The sequence below is a fragment of the Zonotrichia albicollis genome, chromosome 1 (assembly GCF_047830755.1).
Source record: "Zonotrichia albicollis isolate bZonAlb1 chromosome 1, bZonAlb1.hap1, whole genome shotgun sequence".
Classification (NCBI taxonomy): Eukaryota; Metazoa; Chordata; class Aves; order Passeriformes; family Passerellidae; genus Zonotrichia; species Zonotrichia albicollis.
The window spans coordinates 56,609,906-56,629,321 of NC_133819.1; the positions used below are offsets into that span (position 1 = coordinate 56,609,906).

Genomic DNA, 19,416 nt, shown 5'->3' on the forward strand with positions numbered 1-19,416 from the left:
GATAACAGGCCAAGAGAAATTTTATTGCCTTTTATGTCAGCCAGAGAATTTGGGATACAGATTTTTGCACCCTTATCTTCTGAAACTCTGTGCAAATAAGTTTAATTCAGTGATTTTAACCTTCAAGGGTACAAAGGGGAAAATTATTTTACCCAATTCTGAAAGTATTGGTCAGGTTTTAAAGTGATGTCTTTATACACACCAGGTTTTAAGCTGTCAAAACTCCATATTTGAGGGTTTTAACCATCAAGTGTCTGAGAAAAACATAACCGCAAAGAAACAGGTCATCTTGAATTTCATATCTCCGATCAGTTTTTTGGCCTTAATTTGATGACTGTCTGAGTTTTCATGAAAATGTTGGGAGTCCAGTTACCAGGGTCATTTGATTCTGGGATTGAAAATCCCATTGTTTTATTCTGGAAAGGCTGCTGCAAGAGTGATTTTATGTACTTCCTCTGAAGCATCTTCTTATTAGAGAGATGGAGTTTTCTCATGCACTATGAAAATCATGCAATTTCACATTTTGTTCCTCTGGTATATATGATTAAATTCAGTTTTAGATAATATGAAAGAAAACAGTTGGAAAACCAACTGTGGGTTAAATTCTGTTTTGGCAGTCAGTGAGATTGCTTTTTGGTGGCTTTCTTGAAATCAGTACTAGCATTTTTTAGGAAATCAGTATTTCCTAAATTAATCAATCCAAATAAGGAAGAAAATGAAAGGAAGAGTTTATTCAAGGTATTATTGCTGCTAGATTGTCTTGGTTTTCTTTTGTTTTCACTCCTTCAGCATTATGTATAATTTCATTTTTATGTTATAATTTATCAGGTTTCATTTCATATTAAGGAAATAAACAGTAGAAATTCAGGAAATTGTTCCATTTATTGGTGCCAAAAGACAAGGAGACACAAAAGGGAATTAGTGTGACTTTTACATAGAAAAGCTGTGTTGTGTCAATTCTGCTACAAAAAACAGTGATTGAGGAACAGAAGCTTGACAATCACATATGGAAGGAAGCCAGGTCAATACATGTTTAATGTGCAAGAGTGAGAGTCTACTGCTGTGAGAGCACACATTTCTTTGTCTTTGGAAGATCGCTGAGAAACTGCTGGTGATTGGTGAGAAAGGACTGCTTGGTTTGTCATCAGCTACACAAACCCAGATGCCACCTTACCCATGGGTGTCACTGAAGAGTCTGTGGAAATGGAAGGGGCTGCTCCACAGCTTGGCTAACATTAGCTCTCCAGCATGCATCAATGGCATGTCAGCCAAGAAAAACCCTTCATGAATTTTACTGGTGTTGACTGGTTTCTTCACTGGGCTCGCAGGTCAATCAGCATGCCACTTTGCTGCTTGTCACAGTCCATCAGAGCTATGCCCAGTCTTTGTACACTTGCATGCTGATCACTGACCACAAGCTACATAATAGCATATTTGCCTTCTAAATAAACACCTGCTGTTCAGTCCTAGCCCAATTTATTCACTGCCTCTTTAGAGACATAAAAATAGAAGGCTACCCATGAAGCACAGGCAAGACAGAGTTTTATCTGGTGAATGTAGGTATTCTCTAGTTTAATATAGCATTCCTTCCTCTTGAACCTCGGCAGCTGAAAAGCAGTTTTTATTATATATCATCTCTGACATTAACATGAGCTGACTCAGGAAGGTATGATACCAAGTGGAATGAAAATCAATGTTATGAGCAACAGACGACCAAGAATATGTTGAATTTGAAGCAAAACTAAGACCACTTGGAGTTTTGTTAAACATTATTTGTTTAACAAAGAAGACACATGCCCCATATTCTTCTATGTTTGGTCTGACAGGAAAATTTTTCATCCCTATCACTCTAGCCAAGAATGATAATAACAGTGTAACATGACTCATTCATGTACCAGTTACATTTTAAATATGAACAAATTATAAATTATTCCCATCTTTTAAATCTTCCGTTGAATTAGCTAACTTTTGTGATCTGATTGGCTTGCTGGTTTAGCGTGAGGGCACCACTAAGCAGCCACTGCAGGAATAAATTTCTTTTTGTTACAGTTTTTATTTTGGTAAAGAATGTATTAGTCTATTATTATCTATTAGTCTATGCAGTCAACAGCTTATTGTCCACCTGGAGACCAGTGAAAAAGGGTGTCCCACAGTGGTCAGTGTTGAGGCCAATACTGTTCATCATCCTTGTCAATGACATGGAAAGTGCACCTCCAGCAAGTTTGCTGATGACACCAAGCCGTGTAGAGCAGTCAACACACTGGAAGGAAGGGATGCCATCTAGAGGGACCTGGGCAGGCTTGAGAGGTGGGGCTGTGTGAACCTCATGAAGCTCAATAAAGGCAGCAACAGCTGGCTTGGGGTAATCTTAGGTACACCTACAGGTTGGTGAGAATGACTGAGAATACACTAAGGATAAGAACTTGGGAGTGATGAAAACTCAACATGAGCTGGTAGTGTATGCTCACAGCCCAGAAAGCCAAGAGTGCCTTGAGCTGCCTTAAAAGGAGAGTAGCCAGCAAGTGAAAGGAGATGATTCTGGCTCTCTACTTGGCTCTGTAAGACCCCACCTGCAGTTCTGTTTTGGTACCCCCATCATAAGTTCCTTCCTCCAACAAGGAACTGTTGGAGCAAGTCCAAAGGAGGACAATAAAGTTGACAAGCAGACTGGAGCACCTCCCCCACAGAGACAGGTAGAGAAAATCGGGGCTCTTCAGCCTGGAGAAGAGAAGGTTGTGTGGAGACATCACAGCAATTTCCAGTATCTGAAGGGAGCCTACAGGGAAGCCAGAGAGAGACTCTTCGGCAGGAGCTGTAATGATAGGTCAAGGAGTAATGGCTTCCAACTGAAAAAGAGTTAGTTATGTTACTTGTTAGAAAGAAATACTTTACTGTGATGGTGGAAACAGCTTGCCCAGAGAATCTGTGCATGCTCCAACCCTGAGTGTTCAACAACAGTTTGGATGGGGCTTTTAAAAACTGGTCTAGTGGAAGGTGTCCCTGCCTACAGTAGGGGTTTGGAACTAGATGATCGTTAAGGTTCCTTCCAACCCAAACCATTTTATGATTCCATTATTATTGTTATTATTAGGTAATATTTATGCATAATTGACTGGATTACATTCAGCTTCTAAACACACTTATATAATGAATCTGATTTCCGCAGGCAGAATTTTTTTAATTAAAAATAATTTTTTTGCTGATTTTCATAGTTAAAAACTTACGCAAAAGTGCTTTTTTTCTTACATGTTCCCTGATACATACCCTGATAAAGTTACTAGCTTTTTAAAAGCCATCACATTTCTCTTAAGTAAAGTTTGATTATATCTTCTTGATATTAATACTTACAATCACGAGACAAAAATACTGCCTTGAGAGAAAATTTGAAAATTTTGATTTATGTAAGTAAACGCAAATCTGACCATACACACGAATGCCTTGGGCTTTTAAAGGAGATTTGATCCAGATAGAAAAACATATATATTTCTATTTAATATATAAAATTGAATATATTAAATATTCACAAGATTCATACTTGTGAAACATGATTATTCTCTTCGTTTCAAAAAATTCTAACTTTGTGAAGTATAGTAAATATTACTTTACATGGATTTTATTTCAAGAAAAAAAAAATCTAGGCCATATCTCTTCATCTCAGAGCCCCTTACAAGAACTTTATAACTGTTTAGACCAGTTAAATAACTTTTTCTATTAATGATTTCTTGGTAACCCACCTGACTAATCCAGCAGTTGAGAGACAGGGCTCCACTTAGGTGCAAGCAAGAAGTCATTTATTGTAAAGTTGTGAAATCATGAAGTCATCTATTCTATCTAAAGCTCGGTTTATATATTCTCATAGCTTTGAATAAAATTTTCCACTGCCAAGCAATAATCACATTATTAATGTTACTTAGCAATATTGCTTAACCACAATCTTACAGGTGCAGTCTTACATGACTACCCTAAAACAAAGTACCACATTTCTTTTAGTTTCCTCCTTTACATTTCTATTTGATGTTTCCGTGGTTTCTGGCCTACAAGGGCCAAGATGTCCACACAATCCACCATCTCCATAGTACTCTCTGCTCCACTGCCCAGCTGCCTCCCCATATTGTGCCATGAGCAGCAATAAAGCTATGTCCAGGAATGGAGGTCATTGAGTGCAAAAATCATGGGGAAGTATTCTTGATACAATTTACAAATTATTCCTTTGTCTTCATAAGTGTCTCTTGGATTTTACAGTCTACCTCAAACATAATCAATAATTGCCTTCGAATAGATTGCAAAGCACCATCTGCAAAATTTCTTTTAATGCACTAGTGAGTTATTCACAGTGGAGTATTCAAATATATTAGTTGTCTTCTGTTTGTGGCAGTGTAAATCACATGCTATCTGGACCTACTATTTGAATAGCATGGAAAGATGGACAGTCATGAAAAATGAATGAAAGTGAGTACTATATCTGTTTGCCGTTCAGAAACTAGATTTTTCTCTGAAGAGATTGACACTTTTTCCTGCCTTAATATGTACATACAATGCCAGGCCAAGCAGTCTCAGTAAATTCTTTCTGTGGCTTGGATAGCCCTGCTTTCTTATCTGAAGTCTCTGAGCAATACTATGCCCACTCTGACAATCCAGGTGAAAACCACTTTTTTTTTTCTGAATCCTTATTTAGTTATCCAGCCAGAGGGAAGTGGATGGTGGTTAGAGGCATGGTGCTTTGTGTCCTGTCTGGTTTGCTGTGTTGAATCATGCCCTAAACATTCCAATTCAGATGGCTAAAACCAGGGGTTTTTTTGCCTAAAAACTAATCATAGCAAAAAAAAAAAAAAAAAACCAAAACAAAAAAACCAAACCAAAACAGTAGTATATTTAAAAAGGGTAATTAAAGCAATGTTTCAGAAAGAGGAAATTACTATTTTCAGTCTTTTGAATTTCAGGGAAAATTAGCTGAAAGATTGATGAATAAATAAGTAAATGCAGATTAACAGCATCCTTTGGAAAATTCTATTTAAAATGTAAAAACTCTTGAAATGTCAGAATTCTCTGGAGAAATTATCTACAATACACACCTGTGGCATAATTTATTGTCAACTGCAGATGGATTTAAAGCTCAAAAGGTTGATCACAATTTCTCTGACTCACGACAAAACAGGGAGAAATTCAGAAAATTGAGATTCACACAGAACCACACAGAATCAACTAGGCTGGAAAAGACCTTTGAGATCATCAAGTCCAAGCTATGGCCAAGCACCATTATCCCTACTAGACCACAGCACTGAGTGCCACATCCAGTCCTTTCTTAAACACCTTGACAGCTTGTGACTCCACTACTACTCTGGGCAGCCCATTCCAATGCCCAATCACCCCTTCTGTATTTGTTCTAACTTGCATGCCACAGCTGCAAGAAAAGTGGCAAAGGCTGTCATATCACTTTAATATTTTGTTGTTTCATCTAGCATAAACTCATGAGACTGTAAGCATCCTGCATTGCAGTCCTTACACCACAGAGTAACAGGAAAACAAACAAATTTTTCATCAGTCTTCTTGAAAAGACAGTATTTTTTTCTTGGAGTACAGTCTTCTTTACTGATAATCAATGTAGCTTTGTTGCATGAAGCAGATTATTTGCCTTCTATATTATAATAAATAACTAGGCTCTATATTTCTCCATCACCAGCCAACAGGTTTTGTCTGCTTATGTCTTTCCTGTGGCTGATTCAATTCTTTTCCCCCCAGCATGGAATGAATATTATGCAATATAGCAGTCAGAAAACAACATAGATTCATGATGATATTTTTGCTTTGTATAGATGAAGTGCATAGTAACTGCCTGTGCTTGTCTTTTGACTTTATTGTTAATTTACTGTTAGCAACTGGAATGTTTCACAGGTTTTGCGATGCTTTCTATCATGTCTTAATAATATTCTAATTGGGCTTTTAACAGTGAAAGAATTTTATGCCTGTAATCCGTGTATTACTAGGAGTTTTTAATAGAAATGTATTGGATTTTGTCTGACTTGATTAAAAGAAGAAAAAGAAGGCTACAGAAGGAAGTAATTGAGTGATACGATAGGTCTAAAATTGCTGCACCTAATTTTTTTTAATTTATTACTTCCATTCAAAATGAAGTTCCATATGTATTTGTGGGAAATTTCTTTCTCTGCAAAATTAATTTGATTTAATCATTCTGGTTAAGTCTGAGGGAACATACTACTCAGTTCTCATATTGTGTTCTTTCTCCAATCTTGTAAAATTTGGTTTTTTCCACAGAGCGCTTATGTCCCAGTAAATCCAGCTGTATGCCTAACAGATCCCTAAGATTTTTTTGGCATCTGACTCTTCTAAAAATATTCTGTTTACTTTTTTTCAAGGAATTTTTTATAGTTCTAAGTTGTTCATTTTTTGGACAAATAGATTTTGATTATATTTTTACTTAAGTGACTGTATGCTTACCAGCCCTTATGGAGTGCTAGAGCTCTGACTCTTAAACTCTAAGTAGTGACAGAAAAAGAGATCTTCCCATTTAATGCAGGGGATATAAAAACTTTACCCACTACTCATAAAAACTCTTTCCTTTATTAGCACATTGCAAGCAAAAATGTATTTGACAAAATTCTTCTAATTTGAAATGCTGCCCGTCAGGCATCTGAGTCCATATCTGGGCACAAACTAAAGATTTCTTCTTTCAAACTGACAGCTACCCGTAGCTGCCGCTGCCACCATGACTGTGAGAGTCCAGGGGTGTTCTTTCTGCTCAGTGGGTTACAGCTTCTTCCAAGGAATTTAACTAGAGATCTGAATGCATAATTTGAGTGTTTCAGATTTTAACACCCTAGATATACCTTAGCAGAGTCAATTTAACAGGCACATAGCCATTTAATGGAAACTCTAGCTTGTATTTGGAGAGGGGCTGTTCTGTGCCTGAGACTTTGCATTGCTCAAGTTGTTGTAATAAACAAATCAAAACACTGGAAATAAATTGCTTGTGTTACTACCCAGCAAACACAAACAGAAGAAAATGTCTGTATTGCAAAGTATTTTGCTCTACATCCTCAGGACTGCTCCTGCTGTAGCTCTGAGGCTGCTGGTGCATCATCATCAGTGTGCAAACCTTCAATTTGGGCTGTCATTGATAGAATTAGTTATGCGCTCCAGTATCAGTCTCTCTTTTTCTTCCTCCATAAATGTGGAATTTTACAAGGAAAGATGTAGGGCACTGGTAGAAGATACTTCTCTGTTTCTGATCTCCTAGACAAATTGGTTTTGCCTTTACAACTGCTAAAATCTTTCTACATCTGTGTCAAGAAAGTGGTTACACTATTCTGAATTTTAAAATTTAATCTTACAGAAGCTATATTTTCTGGTAAAATTCCTAATACACTTTCTTATTGGATAACTGAGGTGTGATAAGTAAAATATATCATAAGGGCAGTAGAAAAAATATCTGATGATTTTCACTATCAGAAGATTGAAAAAAAAAAACCAAAAAAAATGTGCTCATCTATCTTAGGACAAAATGTCTTGAAGATAATCATGGAACAAATATAACCACCAAGAGACATGGTCCTGCCTGCCTGAAGATAGAAAACACATACAGACACAGTGCTACAGCATTTATGGTTTCTGTAAATGTGTTTTGAATTACATAAGTATCTTCTTTTCCTTGCCAATTTATGCACTGAGGTTCAATATAGTCAGGGAAATAACAGTCTGCTGACATTTCTGAGAATCTCAGATGAGCACCAGTTAAGTACTTATCAGACTATTACATGACATTCAAACACTGGGGTTTTTTCACCAGGATTTGAATCAGTGCTTGTTTGTTTTCTGCATTCACAAAGCTGTATATAGTCCTGGCCTCTTTCAGAGTGCTCTGCTAGAAAGTCCAGCTCTTAACCATATTTGTCAGCTGTGTTGCAGCAAACAACCAACCTTTTCTGAAATGATGAGCTAAATGAACAGTGAACAGAATTAGAGATGATCCCAAGGATCAAAAAAACATGAAAAAGTAAAATGCATTGACAAAATGAGCTATGAGCAAAATGGGAATGCTGCAGTCCAGCCTTTCCGGTAATGCTGGCCTGGAGCAAGATCAGGGGAAAAGCAGAGGGAAAGACGCTGGGCTTGGGTTTATTCATTTGGAGGGGATTTTTTAAGTCTGTTTTAACAGACTGTTTTGCATTTCCTGATTTTATCATAGACTTAGAGCAGAAGTTGAGATTACTTAAATATTTCACTGAGTTGACTGTGTCAAAAGTGTTGTTCTGCTGTAAAAGGAAGAATAAAAAAGGGATATGAGACGAAGATGAGAGAGAATTCCTTTTAATTTTAGATATTGTGTATATAGTAGTGGGATGAAAAATCCTCAGTCCCAGTGCAGAATCTACATGTCCTGAAACGACTAGATTAAAAAAACTGAAAACAAACCAACTAAAAAACACCTCAACCAATCAACCAAAATTATAAATAAAATTATATGGATCTGCTGAGAGCTGTCAGTGTGTCCAACTTGTGTGTATGCAGTGTCCTTTGAGTGGCCGTGCTCTTGGCCAGCCATGAAGTACAGTAGCTACACAGTACGTGTGTTCACAAATATCCATAGCATTGCACACCAGCTGAATTTGGATGGGGCCTTTGGAGGTCAAGTGGTCATCCTCCTTGCTCAAAGCAGGGGTGGCTTTGCAGTCAGATCCACCTTTGATTAAGTGCTGTGTGTTTCCCTGACTGGCAGCCTCTTGAGGCATGATCATCCTCACAGGTAAACTTCTTTGTATCAAATCAGTATTTCCCTTGCTATAGACTCTATCCTTTGCATCTTGTTCTTTTTTCTGAGTAGTATTCAGGATTATTCTGGTTCTGTCTTCTCTGCAGTTACTACTTAAGTGGTTAAAGACAGCAAGTAGATCCCTCCTTAGCCTTCTCTTCTTCTAGATAAATGAGCTAAATTCCCTCAGGTTCTTCTTGTATGTCATACACTTGAAAACCCTAATTATTTTGGTGAACCTTTGCTAAACTCACTCCAGTTTGTCCTTGTTTTTCTTTGATGTGGGATCTCACACTCCTTTTTTTTCAGAGACCTGAGCTGAAATTTCTATTCAACTCTGAAACAGTGAGAAAAATTCACTGTATTTCCAACACACAAAGGGTGCATACTGTTGATGTATTATCTGCTTGTAAGATTTCTAAGCTAAAAGAAAGCAGTTGATGGTATGAGCTAAAACTGTTCTACATACTGATTTGAAGATAAAGTCAAGAAACTGAATAAAAACATGTGGTTGGAGAAAAGTTATGTTGGTGGCAGGGCCACAGTTCAGAGTCCATTCCAAGTTTTCACGTTGGAGGTTGTTCTCAGAAACACATCTATTGTAAGAAAGTTGCATGGAGGAAAGTCTAAATTCTTCTCTATTCATAGGAACTCAAATCCTTGTAGGAGGATATAGTCATGCACATATGATCACCTTTTACAATCATGCCTTCTTGGATCTTTTGCTACTAAGATTCTCTACCTATTCTTTGCCACTCTTGCATCTACACTGTGGCATTTCCACAATGAAGGCTCTCAGGAAGTTTTTGTGGGTCTCTGAATTTATTTAAAATCATCAAAATTGTTGATGTAATGCAATGTCCACTGTGAAAGGTATGAGCAATAAGCTAATGATTTCTTGAGATATCATCTACATGTAAATTTCTGAAAATAAAATTAAATGCAAAACTGGAGGGAGTTGCAAGAAAGTTGCTCATTTTTTTTGTATCAAAGTGCTGATAGAGAGACTTGATAGAGACTCCCCATATTCCTAGGGGAATTATGGCTATATTAGGAAGAATTACAAGTGGAATACTTCTCCAAAAAGTATGTTTTAGCGTTTGGGAATTGTAGCTCAAAAATTGATCGTATCTGCCATACTCAAGCCTAACAACTATCTTCTTGGTGTCCTTAGGAATACCTTAAGGATGATTAGTATGTGAATATCCTTGTACAGTATCTTCTAGGCAATTTGGCAGTATGTCTTCTGCCAGAAAGCCCTTGAAAGAAATGGTTCATATTGGGAATCTCTTCACGCAGGCTATTGTTAAACTACCCTTACACAAGTGACTCTACACTAGATACACAAATGTCCTTTCAGATTTCGGCTGCTGACTGTGCAGTGAACACAGTGCAGTAATGCTAACTAGCTTCAGCCAGTCTTCCAGTATACAATAAAGCACCTAGGCACCTTTGCACATTTGAAGCCCCTCACATGTTGAGAACATGGCTGCTAGGAGAAAAATAACAAGTGCAACATTCTGGTCGTTATTGTGTTTCATAGCCGTGTGTAACTGACTAAACAAGGTATTGAAAGTTCAGTAATGTACAACCTCGATTCCAGAAAATGCAAGTGCATGGCTGTATGTGTTAAACATAACAACAAGCCAATATTCGAGATGCCATTCAGAATATAATCAATGTCATTTGCCCTGCCCATCTAAATTTAGTTTTCCAAGAAAACATGCATTAAACAAATGCTTTCAGGTTTTTCTTCATTCTTTGATCATTGAAGAAACTTCTCTAGTAAATCATAGTATTGTGAATATTGCACAGCAAATTCTCATTTTCATTTGTGGACTTTATTAGCATTTGAGTAAAGTTTTTGGAAGTGATTTTTTCTGTCTTTTATACCTAGGAAAACTAAGGACCATTTCCTCTGTGCTTCTTTATTTTGTTGATCCAGAAGAAATTAATTTTGCAAGCTTGAATTCCCATACTGAGGAGGCATGGTGTCCTGCCATGTTTCTCATTAACACTTTCCACATGCCAGAAGGATGAATAAATCCGGTATAAATATTGAGGATACAATATCCTCATCTGAGAAAGCATCTGAGTATGTGCTAGGGCTTTACTAAAGTCAGCAGTCGTTAAATACATGCTTAAGAGTTAACCAAGGAAATGTATGTCCTTGCTGAACAAAGAGCTTTGTGGTAAAAGGAATAGATTATACTTAAACCTCTGAGAGTATTTCTGTGCAGTATAACACTTCTTCCTTTGTAGAAATAAAATGTGAGTTATAATCTCAATGCCTCAAACACATCTTTTAAGGTGCATATATATGTATATATATCTTTAAAGCAAAAGTTACTCTCTTCAGATTTTAATGAACTTCCTATGGCTGAAGTAACAAAATAAGGAACAAAGAAGATGGAAATGATATTTTTTAACATCATTTAATAAGAATGCTAATTGCCTCCTTATTTTCCGTGTATTTTCAAAAATTTATTTTAATATTAAAGAAATATAAATATTGCCTTTTTTATGAGTCTGTCATTAATCCACTTTTTTATAGTTCACATTTTTAAGAAAAGATCAGTTCCCAAAATGATAAGAATGAGTTTACATAAAGCCTGTTTGATAGATTCTTTACATCTCACGTTGAATAAAGATGAAGTAATTTTCATTTGCAAATGTGAGATGTTTATCAAAAAGAATTGCTTCTTGACTAGAGTATTATTTTCTGGCCATGGTGGGGCGCAAATGCCTGCAAGTGTGTATGTCTGCATGGGAATGCAATATCTTGGTTATAAATATTATTTTTCTGACCAACAGATATTTCCTGGACTGATTCTCTCAGACATTAAGCCTGCCAAAAGAATGAAGTTCAAGACGGTCTGCTATCTGCTTGTTCAGCTCATGCACTGTCGCAAGATGTTCAAAGCGGAGATTCCTTTCTCCAACGTCATGACGTGTGAGGATGATGATAAGGTAGTCCATGTGGGCCAAGTGCAGTCTTTGGGCATCAATTCCAGGGCTGCATCAAGCAGACCATCTTTGAGAACATAGGGGATGATGTTACGAACTGATAAAAACGCTTATGGTGTTCCAGCTGGAGCTATAAAAATCTAATTCCCACAGTAAATAAAAACCAAATTTAATTATAAAAGCCCTCAAATTTGGAGCTGCTCTTGGAAAAGCCAACATAGATGTCCTTGCGGCTTCTGTTAAGGGCTTTTTTCACAGGAACTGGAATTTCTGAGGCTGTTTCCATTCTTTTAAACATATATTCTTTTGCATCTTTTGTCCATCCCAGCCTGAATTTCCAAACCAACAGAATAATTTTTTTCCCTAGATGGTTCTCTGAAATAGGAAAGGCAACTGATTAGCCAAAACCCCTCTTTGTCCATAATACAAATCCTAAATATAAAAGACCCTAATACAAATATAAATTCTGCTTTCTTGGATACCTGGTAATTCCAAAAATCAAAACTCTTTACCTACTAGTAGCCTGGTTTGCTTCTTTTCTGTATATGGATCTACCTGTAACTTTATGGATAAACACAATGAGAGTTGCTCATTCCATTTTCTTTGACAGCAGGTGGTAACATTACACTGGTCACTCCACCACTGAGTGGCAGCATTCGAGCACTGGAATCAGTAATTCAATTTGACTGATTGCTTCACTTTTTTTTTTTTTTCTTTTCTTTTCACTTATTAAAGACTCAGTCTAAATCTTACTTTCAGAAAGTATTCAAACTTTCATATTTTGAGTTTTATACGTGCTTGTGTTTCCTCTGCTGAAAAAGGGGGAAAAAGTCAATTAGTTCCTTTTAAAAACAGTTTCTGTGAAGACTTTCAGAAACTCCGGATTTGATTTTTAAATTGGCCATGTACAAGGCCTTCCAATTGAGATTTAGTGTATCTTTAAGTATTTTAAAAAATAACCCACACATTCTTTGAAAGATATGCAATACTTTGCATTGTGTCTTGTGTGCATGTATGTATAAATATTGTAATATACACAGAAAACATCCATGTGGATTTATTAGTGATCTGTAGGAATTTTTTTCATGCCAGAACACTGGCAGTGAAGTTCTACAATGCTATCCGTAACAGAAACTGCCGTTCTGGGCTTTTGTAACTTTTATGTAATGCATAATGGATTTGTATTATATTATACAAATATAAATGCACTGTGTTACAATTTAGGGTTTCTTTAGAGTTTTCAGTACTCAAATCAAGTAAATAAAGTAAACCACGTGGGGTTTTTAAAGGCTTTGAATCCAGTGCATTTCTGAGAAACATAAATACTGGATCTTGATCATATATAGGACATGAAGGAAGTCTACTGTGGCAAAATAATAATAGAGATAAAAATAGGAGACCGAGAGGAAATAATTATATGTAAGAAACAGCTTTTTCGATTAAAAATAGAAACTTTAACCCTGTTTCAAAATGGCATAAATAATACAATTTATTGCATATATCAGAATAACACTCATATTCATCTACCCTCATTTCAGGTTTTGATGCAAACAAACATTTATTTAAATACTGTTTTCCTCCCCCCTGTTGTTATACTATAGGCTTAAATTTGAATTGTAAAAAATCCTTGAAGATGTATTTCTGCTGCAACTAATGCAATACATATGCTAACTAATTATAGTTTATTGAGAGCAAAATTGTATATTTCTGACACAGAAATTCCTTATTTTTATTTTCCTAAAAGCACTCAATTTCCTTACAAATTACTGATAGAAATGTTTCTTCAGGAAAAAAAAAATTCTCTCAGTTTAGAAACTGAAAATAGTTGTTTGGCTGGCAATTTAAGCTCTCTAATCAATGTATGTCCTTAAGAATTGTTTTCATGTTGAAACTATTAGCTCTTACACCAAAAGACAATATACCAGGTAATGGGATCTCAAAGCTTGAAGAAAAATGTAACCTTTTAATTGTTTACTGCTGGTGTAGCCTCCTCTCTCCATATAAAGCCAGCAAAGCAAGACTTGAAAAGTTAATTTATCTTTGCTGGGGTCCATTTTTCTTCACAAACAGAAAACTAAGATATCAGTCAGCAGATAACCCTTCTCACTATTTATAAGGATTTAGATATAATATAATAATAATAACAAGCTTTGTAAGGTAATGAACTGCAAGAGTTCACAATTTGTTCACTGATGAGGAACTCCTAAGAATTTCTTATGAAATTCAAAAGGAAACTGCTATTCCTGCAAGATTACTTAGATAGTGATCACCATCATTTTAACCGTCTGGATTAAAAGGATATGTTGTTGTATAGCCTCTAGAGTGGGTATTTAGGATTGAGTATTCTGAAGAGAGAAATTTTGTTTTCTTCTTTTACATCTATCTGACATACTCTACTTATATCCTGCGTAGACTTGTTATTTCATAATCTTTTGAACTGTCTTGAACTCTCCAGATGCTAGATAAAAAAAATATTCCTTTAATTTTACAGAAATAGTATAACTTGCCTGAGCTTTGTTGTCAAAACTGCTCTGGGAAGTCGGCTTGACCCCTGTCCAGTCACAGAACAGATCTAGCCATAAAGATTTAAATTAGTGCCCTCAACTGGAGGCTGCCACCAGTGTGGCTGAGATACTGCTCACTGTCTCCTCAGTGCTCTCTGTGAAAAGTGAGACAGCTTGTTTAAAATCCCTTCAGATATGCTCTGTGATGAATCTTTTCCACTGGAAAGGACTATGAATAATTATCTTATAGTTGTGCTATCTCAGCCTTGGAGGAGCCAGTTAGGCAGTTAGTTTAGTTCTGATAATTTGTTGGATGGCTCCATCTGGATCTGCAAGTCCCTTGAGGCATACTCAAGAGGTCTTAACAAGAGAGCCAATTGGGTGAGTTAAAGATAACACTTAAGATTTCAGACCCTCTGTAGTCACACGTGGTTATTGTCCAAGACTTTAGGGTAAATATCTTTTTGAAACATGTATTGTTACCTAGACAGTAGGACTTTTCTTATGTAATGAAGAGCCTGGTTATTTTGTCTTCAAGATGTCCAGAGCTCCATGTCTTCTGTCAAGAAAACAAACCAATATAAAACCATTTTGCAAGGTAAAATAACTGTACTGGGTACAAACTGATTATTCCCTCAGTGGCAGAGGAGTGTCAGGGCCATATGTGAAAAGAATTTCCGGATTAAAATCTTGGAATGAAGTGGGAGTTTTCTCTTTGCTTTGAATGACATCAGGATTTCAGGTAAGGAATTTTTAAAAGGTGACATGCACACAGAGATAAGAACTCTGTCTTTTGTAGTTGCTTGCTTAATGAATTCCCCATCCTCTCTGTGAGCTTGAAGTAATATGAACAGCAATGCATAATCTCAGTGCTAATAAAATCTGTGCTTCTTTCTTCATCCATATTACAGAGGAGAGCATTAAGAACAGCCTCTGAAAAACTCAGGAATCGCTCCTCTTTTTCTAACAATATTGTATACAGCACTCCAGGAACTCGAGTGAACAGATACATCAGTCGCTTGATAGAGGCCCGGCAAACTGAGTCTGAGATGGCTGACTTGAACTTCATTACCCTGAAGTATAAGCAAATTGAACGTGAAAATAAAGTAAGGGAGTTTAAAATTATTTTTACTGATTTCACTGACCATAAGCCAATTAGCACTGGGGTTTTTGTTTGGGTTTCATGCAATGTTTAAATTCTACGCACTATCTTCAAATACTCCACTGGACTATTTCTCAGTTAAGAGGGTGACATTATTTCTACCTTCTATGGAAACACTTGAAGGGGATAAAAAGAAAGATTGGTATTTGTGGTAATCAGGTATCCTCTAAACAGAGAGACATAATTCTCACCCAGGATTTTCCTGGGAAGCTGTGAAAAGCTGTGAGAAAGTTCAGAGAAGAGAATGAGAAACAGTTCTTATCTCCATTTGCTGCACCTGTTGTGCACATGTGGAATGTGTTATGGAGATTGTTTACCAAAGGGTGATGTCTTAATTGGACACTGTGTTTGGATTGATTGACTAATTAGGATAAGCTGTATTGGACAGTCTGTAAGGGTTACAAGTTTATAAGAGTATAGTATAATATAATATAGCTTAATAAAGCAATTGATCAGCCTTGTGCAATCGTGGAGTCAGTGCTCATTATTCCCTGTTCAGGGCATCATTGCCACAATAGGTATTGTCCTACTTGTCAGGATCCTACACAATGTTATGTATCCTGTGTTTTGGTCCTTCTTTTCCTTCTCCAAACTGTCTGAGTCACTTGTTTAATGCTGTCTCATTGCAATGTGTCTGCCTACTCACTCATCTGCTTTGGAGAAGTGTTATTCACAAGAAGATGTATAGGTAACCTGGTAAGTATTGATCCAGAAATTCTAGAAAATATTAAAAAAAAAAAAAACAACAACAACAACAAAAAAACCCCAAACATTAAATCTCTGGACAAGGTTGCAATATTATACCAGTGTGGCTGTGCTGAAAGCAGGGGATTTACTGAGACTATACAAACATGCATATCAGTAAACAATTGTTCCTACTTTGTAGGAGTATTTTTTGTGAATACAAATTATTTGTATCTACAGCCTTTACTTTATGTGTTTGAAAAAACAAAAGTATTTTCATTAATTGCAGTAATATTTATTTTTCCACTGTAAGTCACAATATAGTCTAAGATTTCAGATCACTACTGCTTCAAGTTAGAAGGCTGTGTGCCATATTGGATCCAAATTTTTTGAGTTTTAAAGTATAAATTTTGGGTTCAAGTTTCCAAAGTAATTTATTATTAGGCTGTAACTTTTTTGTTTCAAAATAAAAAGTCTTCTGGTGTAAATGACATTGAACTTTGGGTCTTTCTGAGAAAACACTTTTGTGTTTCAACCCCTGGAAAGCTTTCTCTCATTAATATTGTAGCTTAGTGGAATCAGGAACAGTAGCTGCCCCAAACTGAGCCCATGTATCTTGTTAGCAGCTGCCTCCAAGTCCACTCATTAGAGTCCTGTCCTGAGCAGCTGAGGTGAAAAGAACTTCTTGAAAGCAGCAGCAAGGAGCCTATGGCCTTTTATCATGATGAGTAAACAGAGGGAGGGCCACCCCCTTCTGGTTCAAAGTGGCTGATTTTTTTTATCAAAAAGATAAACTTATATCTGAGCCTAAACACGTTTTGACTAGTTACAAGGTGAAAGAGAAGTCTGTCAGGGAAAATCTTATGTAGACTTCCCTCATCTGTTTTTTCAGCGCAAATTAAGCCATCATGTTTTTAAATAAGTAGGGGTTTGTTTTATTTTAGGATACAGTTCTTTCTTACTGAGAAGTGTGGGTGTCTGAGTATACATGAAATATTTACTGTCTTCACTTCTTCCTTTTTTTAACAGTACCACCAGCTTCAGGATGAGTACTTCACCAGTGCTGTAGTTCTCTCACTAATTCTAGCTGCCTTATTTGGCCTTGTCTACCTTCTAATAATACCACAGTAAGTTTCTGTCTTTTGCCATCATAACTCAAAGTGGAACATCCTCAGACATCCTGCACAGGTCAAAAATTAAAGACTTTGGAACAGAAATGGGGACTTCACATGGGAGACTCTCTGTTAGTATACCCCTCAGTCTAATTGTTATCTCTTTCATTTGTCCACAGGAGATACTTTTCACTATATTTTTTTTATTTTGTAGTAGTGTGTACACAGAGGAAAAAGATACATTTCAGTGTTTATTTAAAATTTAGTGGTTATTTTAAACTTATTGAAAGTATTTCTGCATTACAAACAAAGGTGATATGGCAGCTTTTCTAAATGTGTTTGTGCTACTTTGGATTAAGTACTGGTATTGATAGCAACAGAGATAAAATCCTGCAGAGTTTAATGGGAACTACTGAAAGTATCCATCCAGCTGCATTGAGGCCTGCATTTATAGCATTCATTGAAATTTTTGGTATCAACACTATCCTACATAATTGGGCTATGCATATATAACTTTTAGTCCAACCTTGACTGCACTTAAGTAAACATAACGAAGTAATGTGTTTGGGAGGTGTCCTATGCCTATTGTTGAGTGGTTAGTGATTACCTCAGATTTTGTCAGCTCTATGTGAGTGCTTACTAAATAAAAAATAATTACACCCCTTTCAAATCTAGAGGTAGATAGAATTTTCTATAAGGTATAAAAATGATGAATAATGACCTTTTTCAGATTAGAATATCAAAGCATTAAGAATAAAATTTACTCACTTTTATAACTTACTTTTAAGAATAAAATTAACTCACTTTTATATTCAGGGGGAATAGAACTAGCCATAGGATAATGCTTTTGAAAATTCCATTTAAATTACGGTCCTTGCTATTCACAAATCCCCAGTTAGAATAATACTTCTATATTCTATTATTTCTAGTTGAAAGATTGAAAAACAGTTTATTCATATTAATAAAATAGAAACACTAATTTGTAATATAGTACCTTTCATCTCAAGAATTCAAAGTAACTTAGTCATCATTTACACCATTTCCAGACTAATGACTCTGCTGATTAATTGGAGCATAATTAAGAAGTCTTTCACCTTCTTCTTCAATAAGCCACAGCTGCAGTGCATAGCAGTTTTGAACAAGGAGAAACAAAGTGTATTAGTTTAGTTGAAACTAGACTGAATTTCTAAGAATCATATAATAAAACTGCTGCCACTTTAAAACAGATGGGCAGAGCGTCAGTTTAAGTAGTGATCTGACAGACACACAAGCTCCAGAAGAATATCACCACAGAAGGTAATGAAGATGGACTGAGTTAGTTAAAAAAGTCACCCACTGAATGCTCCTTTCTTCCAGTGCCTGAGTGGTGGCTTCATCAAAATCTTCTTGGGCTATTCCCTTGCCATGACACAGAAGCACACATGAGCTAAATTAAAATTTTGGAAGTATAGGAAAAAGATTCCCCTCTTTCCCAAGTTTGGAGCTTTAAGCTGCTATTTAGATTGCCAAAGTAGTTATACATGTGGCAAGAGAATGCAAAAGCTAATACAAGGCTTGTAATATGCTACCCTAATGGGAGTTCTTTATATATATATATATATATATATATATATTTCAAGGAGGAGAATGGTCATCTAGACAAGAAAATGTTGTAGGAAAGCCAATTACTGCATAGATATACAGAAATCAATAGACTTGCTATTGTCACAATTCTTATCATCTTTTGAGCAAAACAGCTTCTCAACTAAAGACACATTTTCTATTTCCAGATGGAGGTGGTCAAAATAAGACTTCGTTCCTGTCAACCTAAGCTGTCCAATTATGGAGGCACATATACAGTGTAGCCACTAAAAGCCCTGACTAGGAACCCTTCTAAGGTCCAATTCTGTGTTTACTTTTCAAAAAAGCAATGTAGCCCTTTTTAGATGCCAACCCGAATGTCTGTCAGGGTGCCACTCAGCACTACTGTCAGTTGTCTGCTATGGCTATGTTACAAGATGTTGTTGCACACATGTCCCCTGCATTCATTTCTAGCATCCTGGATGCAAGGGAAATCTCTAAAGGCGTGAAATCCTGCCTTGATTAATACTTGTATTCAGAGTCCACACTAAAAACACCCAGAGTCACCTTCCCATTCTGGGTACACATAGTACACCACACAATTCTCCCAGTTCCTGTAGCAGTACAGACTGTTACATTAATTTGAAATCAAAGTCAAAT

The 19,416-nt window shown here is 36.3% G+C and overlaps 1 protein-coding gene across 3 annotated transcripts in view; it reads left to right on the forward strand.

Annotated features, from left to right (window-relative positions):
* ADCY1 (adenylate cyclase 1) overlaps positions 1–19,416 on the forward strand; it is a 162,882-nt gene that overhangs the window by 106,101 nt on the left and 37,365 nt on the right. For all 3 annotated transcript variants that reach the window (XR_012580535.1, XM_026793409.2, XM_005487018.4), the window contains 3 exons: positions 11,582–11,737; positions 15,150–15,344; positions 17,114–17,211. Coding sequence is in view for 2 of the 3 variants with exons in the window: in XM_026793409.2 (XP_026649210.1) it covers positions 11,582–11,737; positions 15,150–15,344; positions 17,114–17,211 (449 nt within the window). In the remaining variant the exon portion in view is untranslated. The remainder of the gene's footprint in view (positions 1–11,581; positions 11,738–15,149; positions 15,345–17,113; positions 17,212–19,416) is intronic.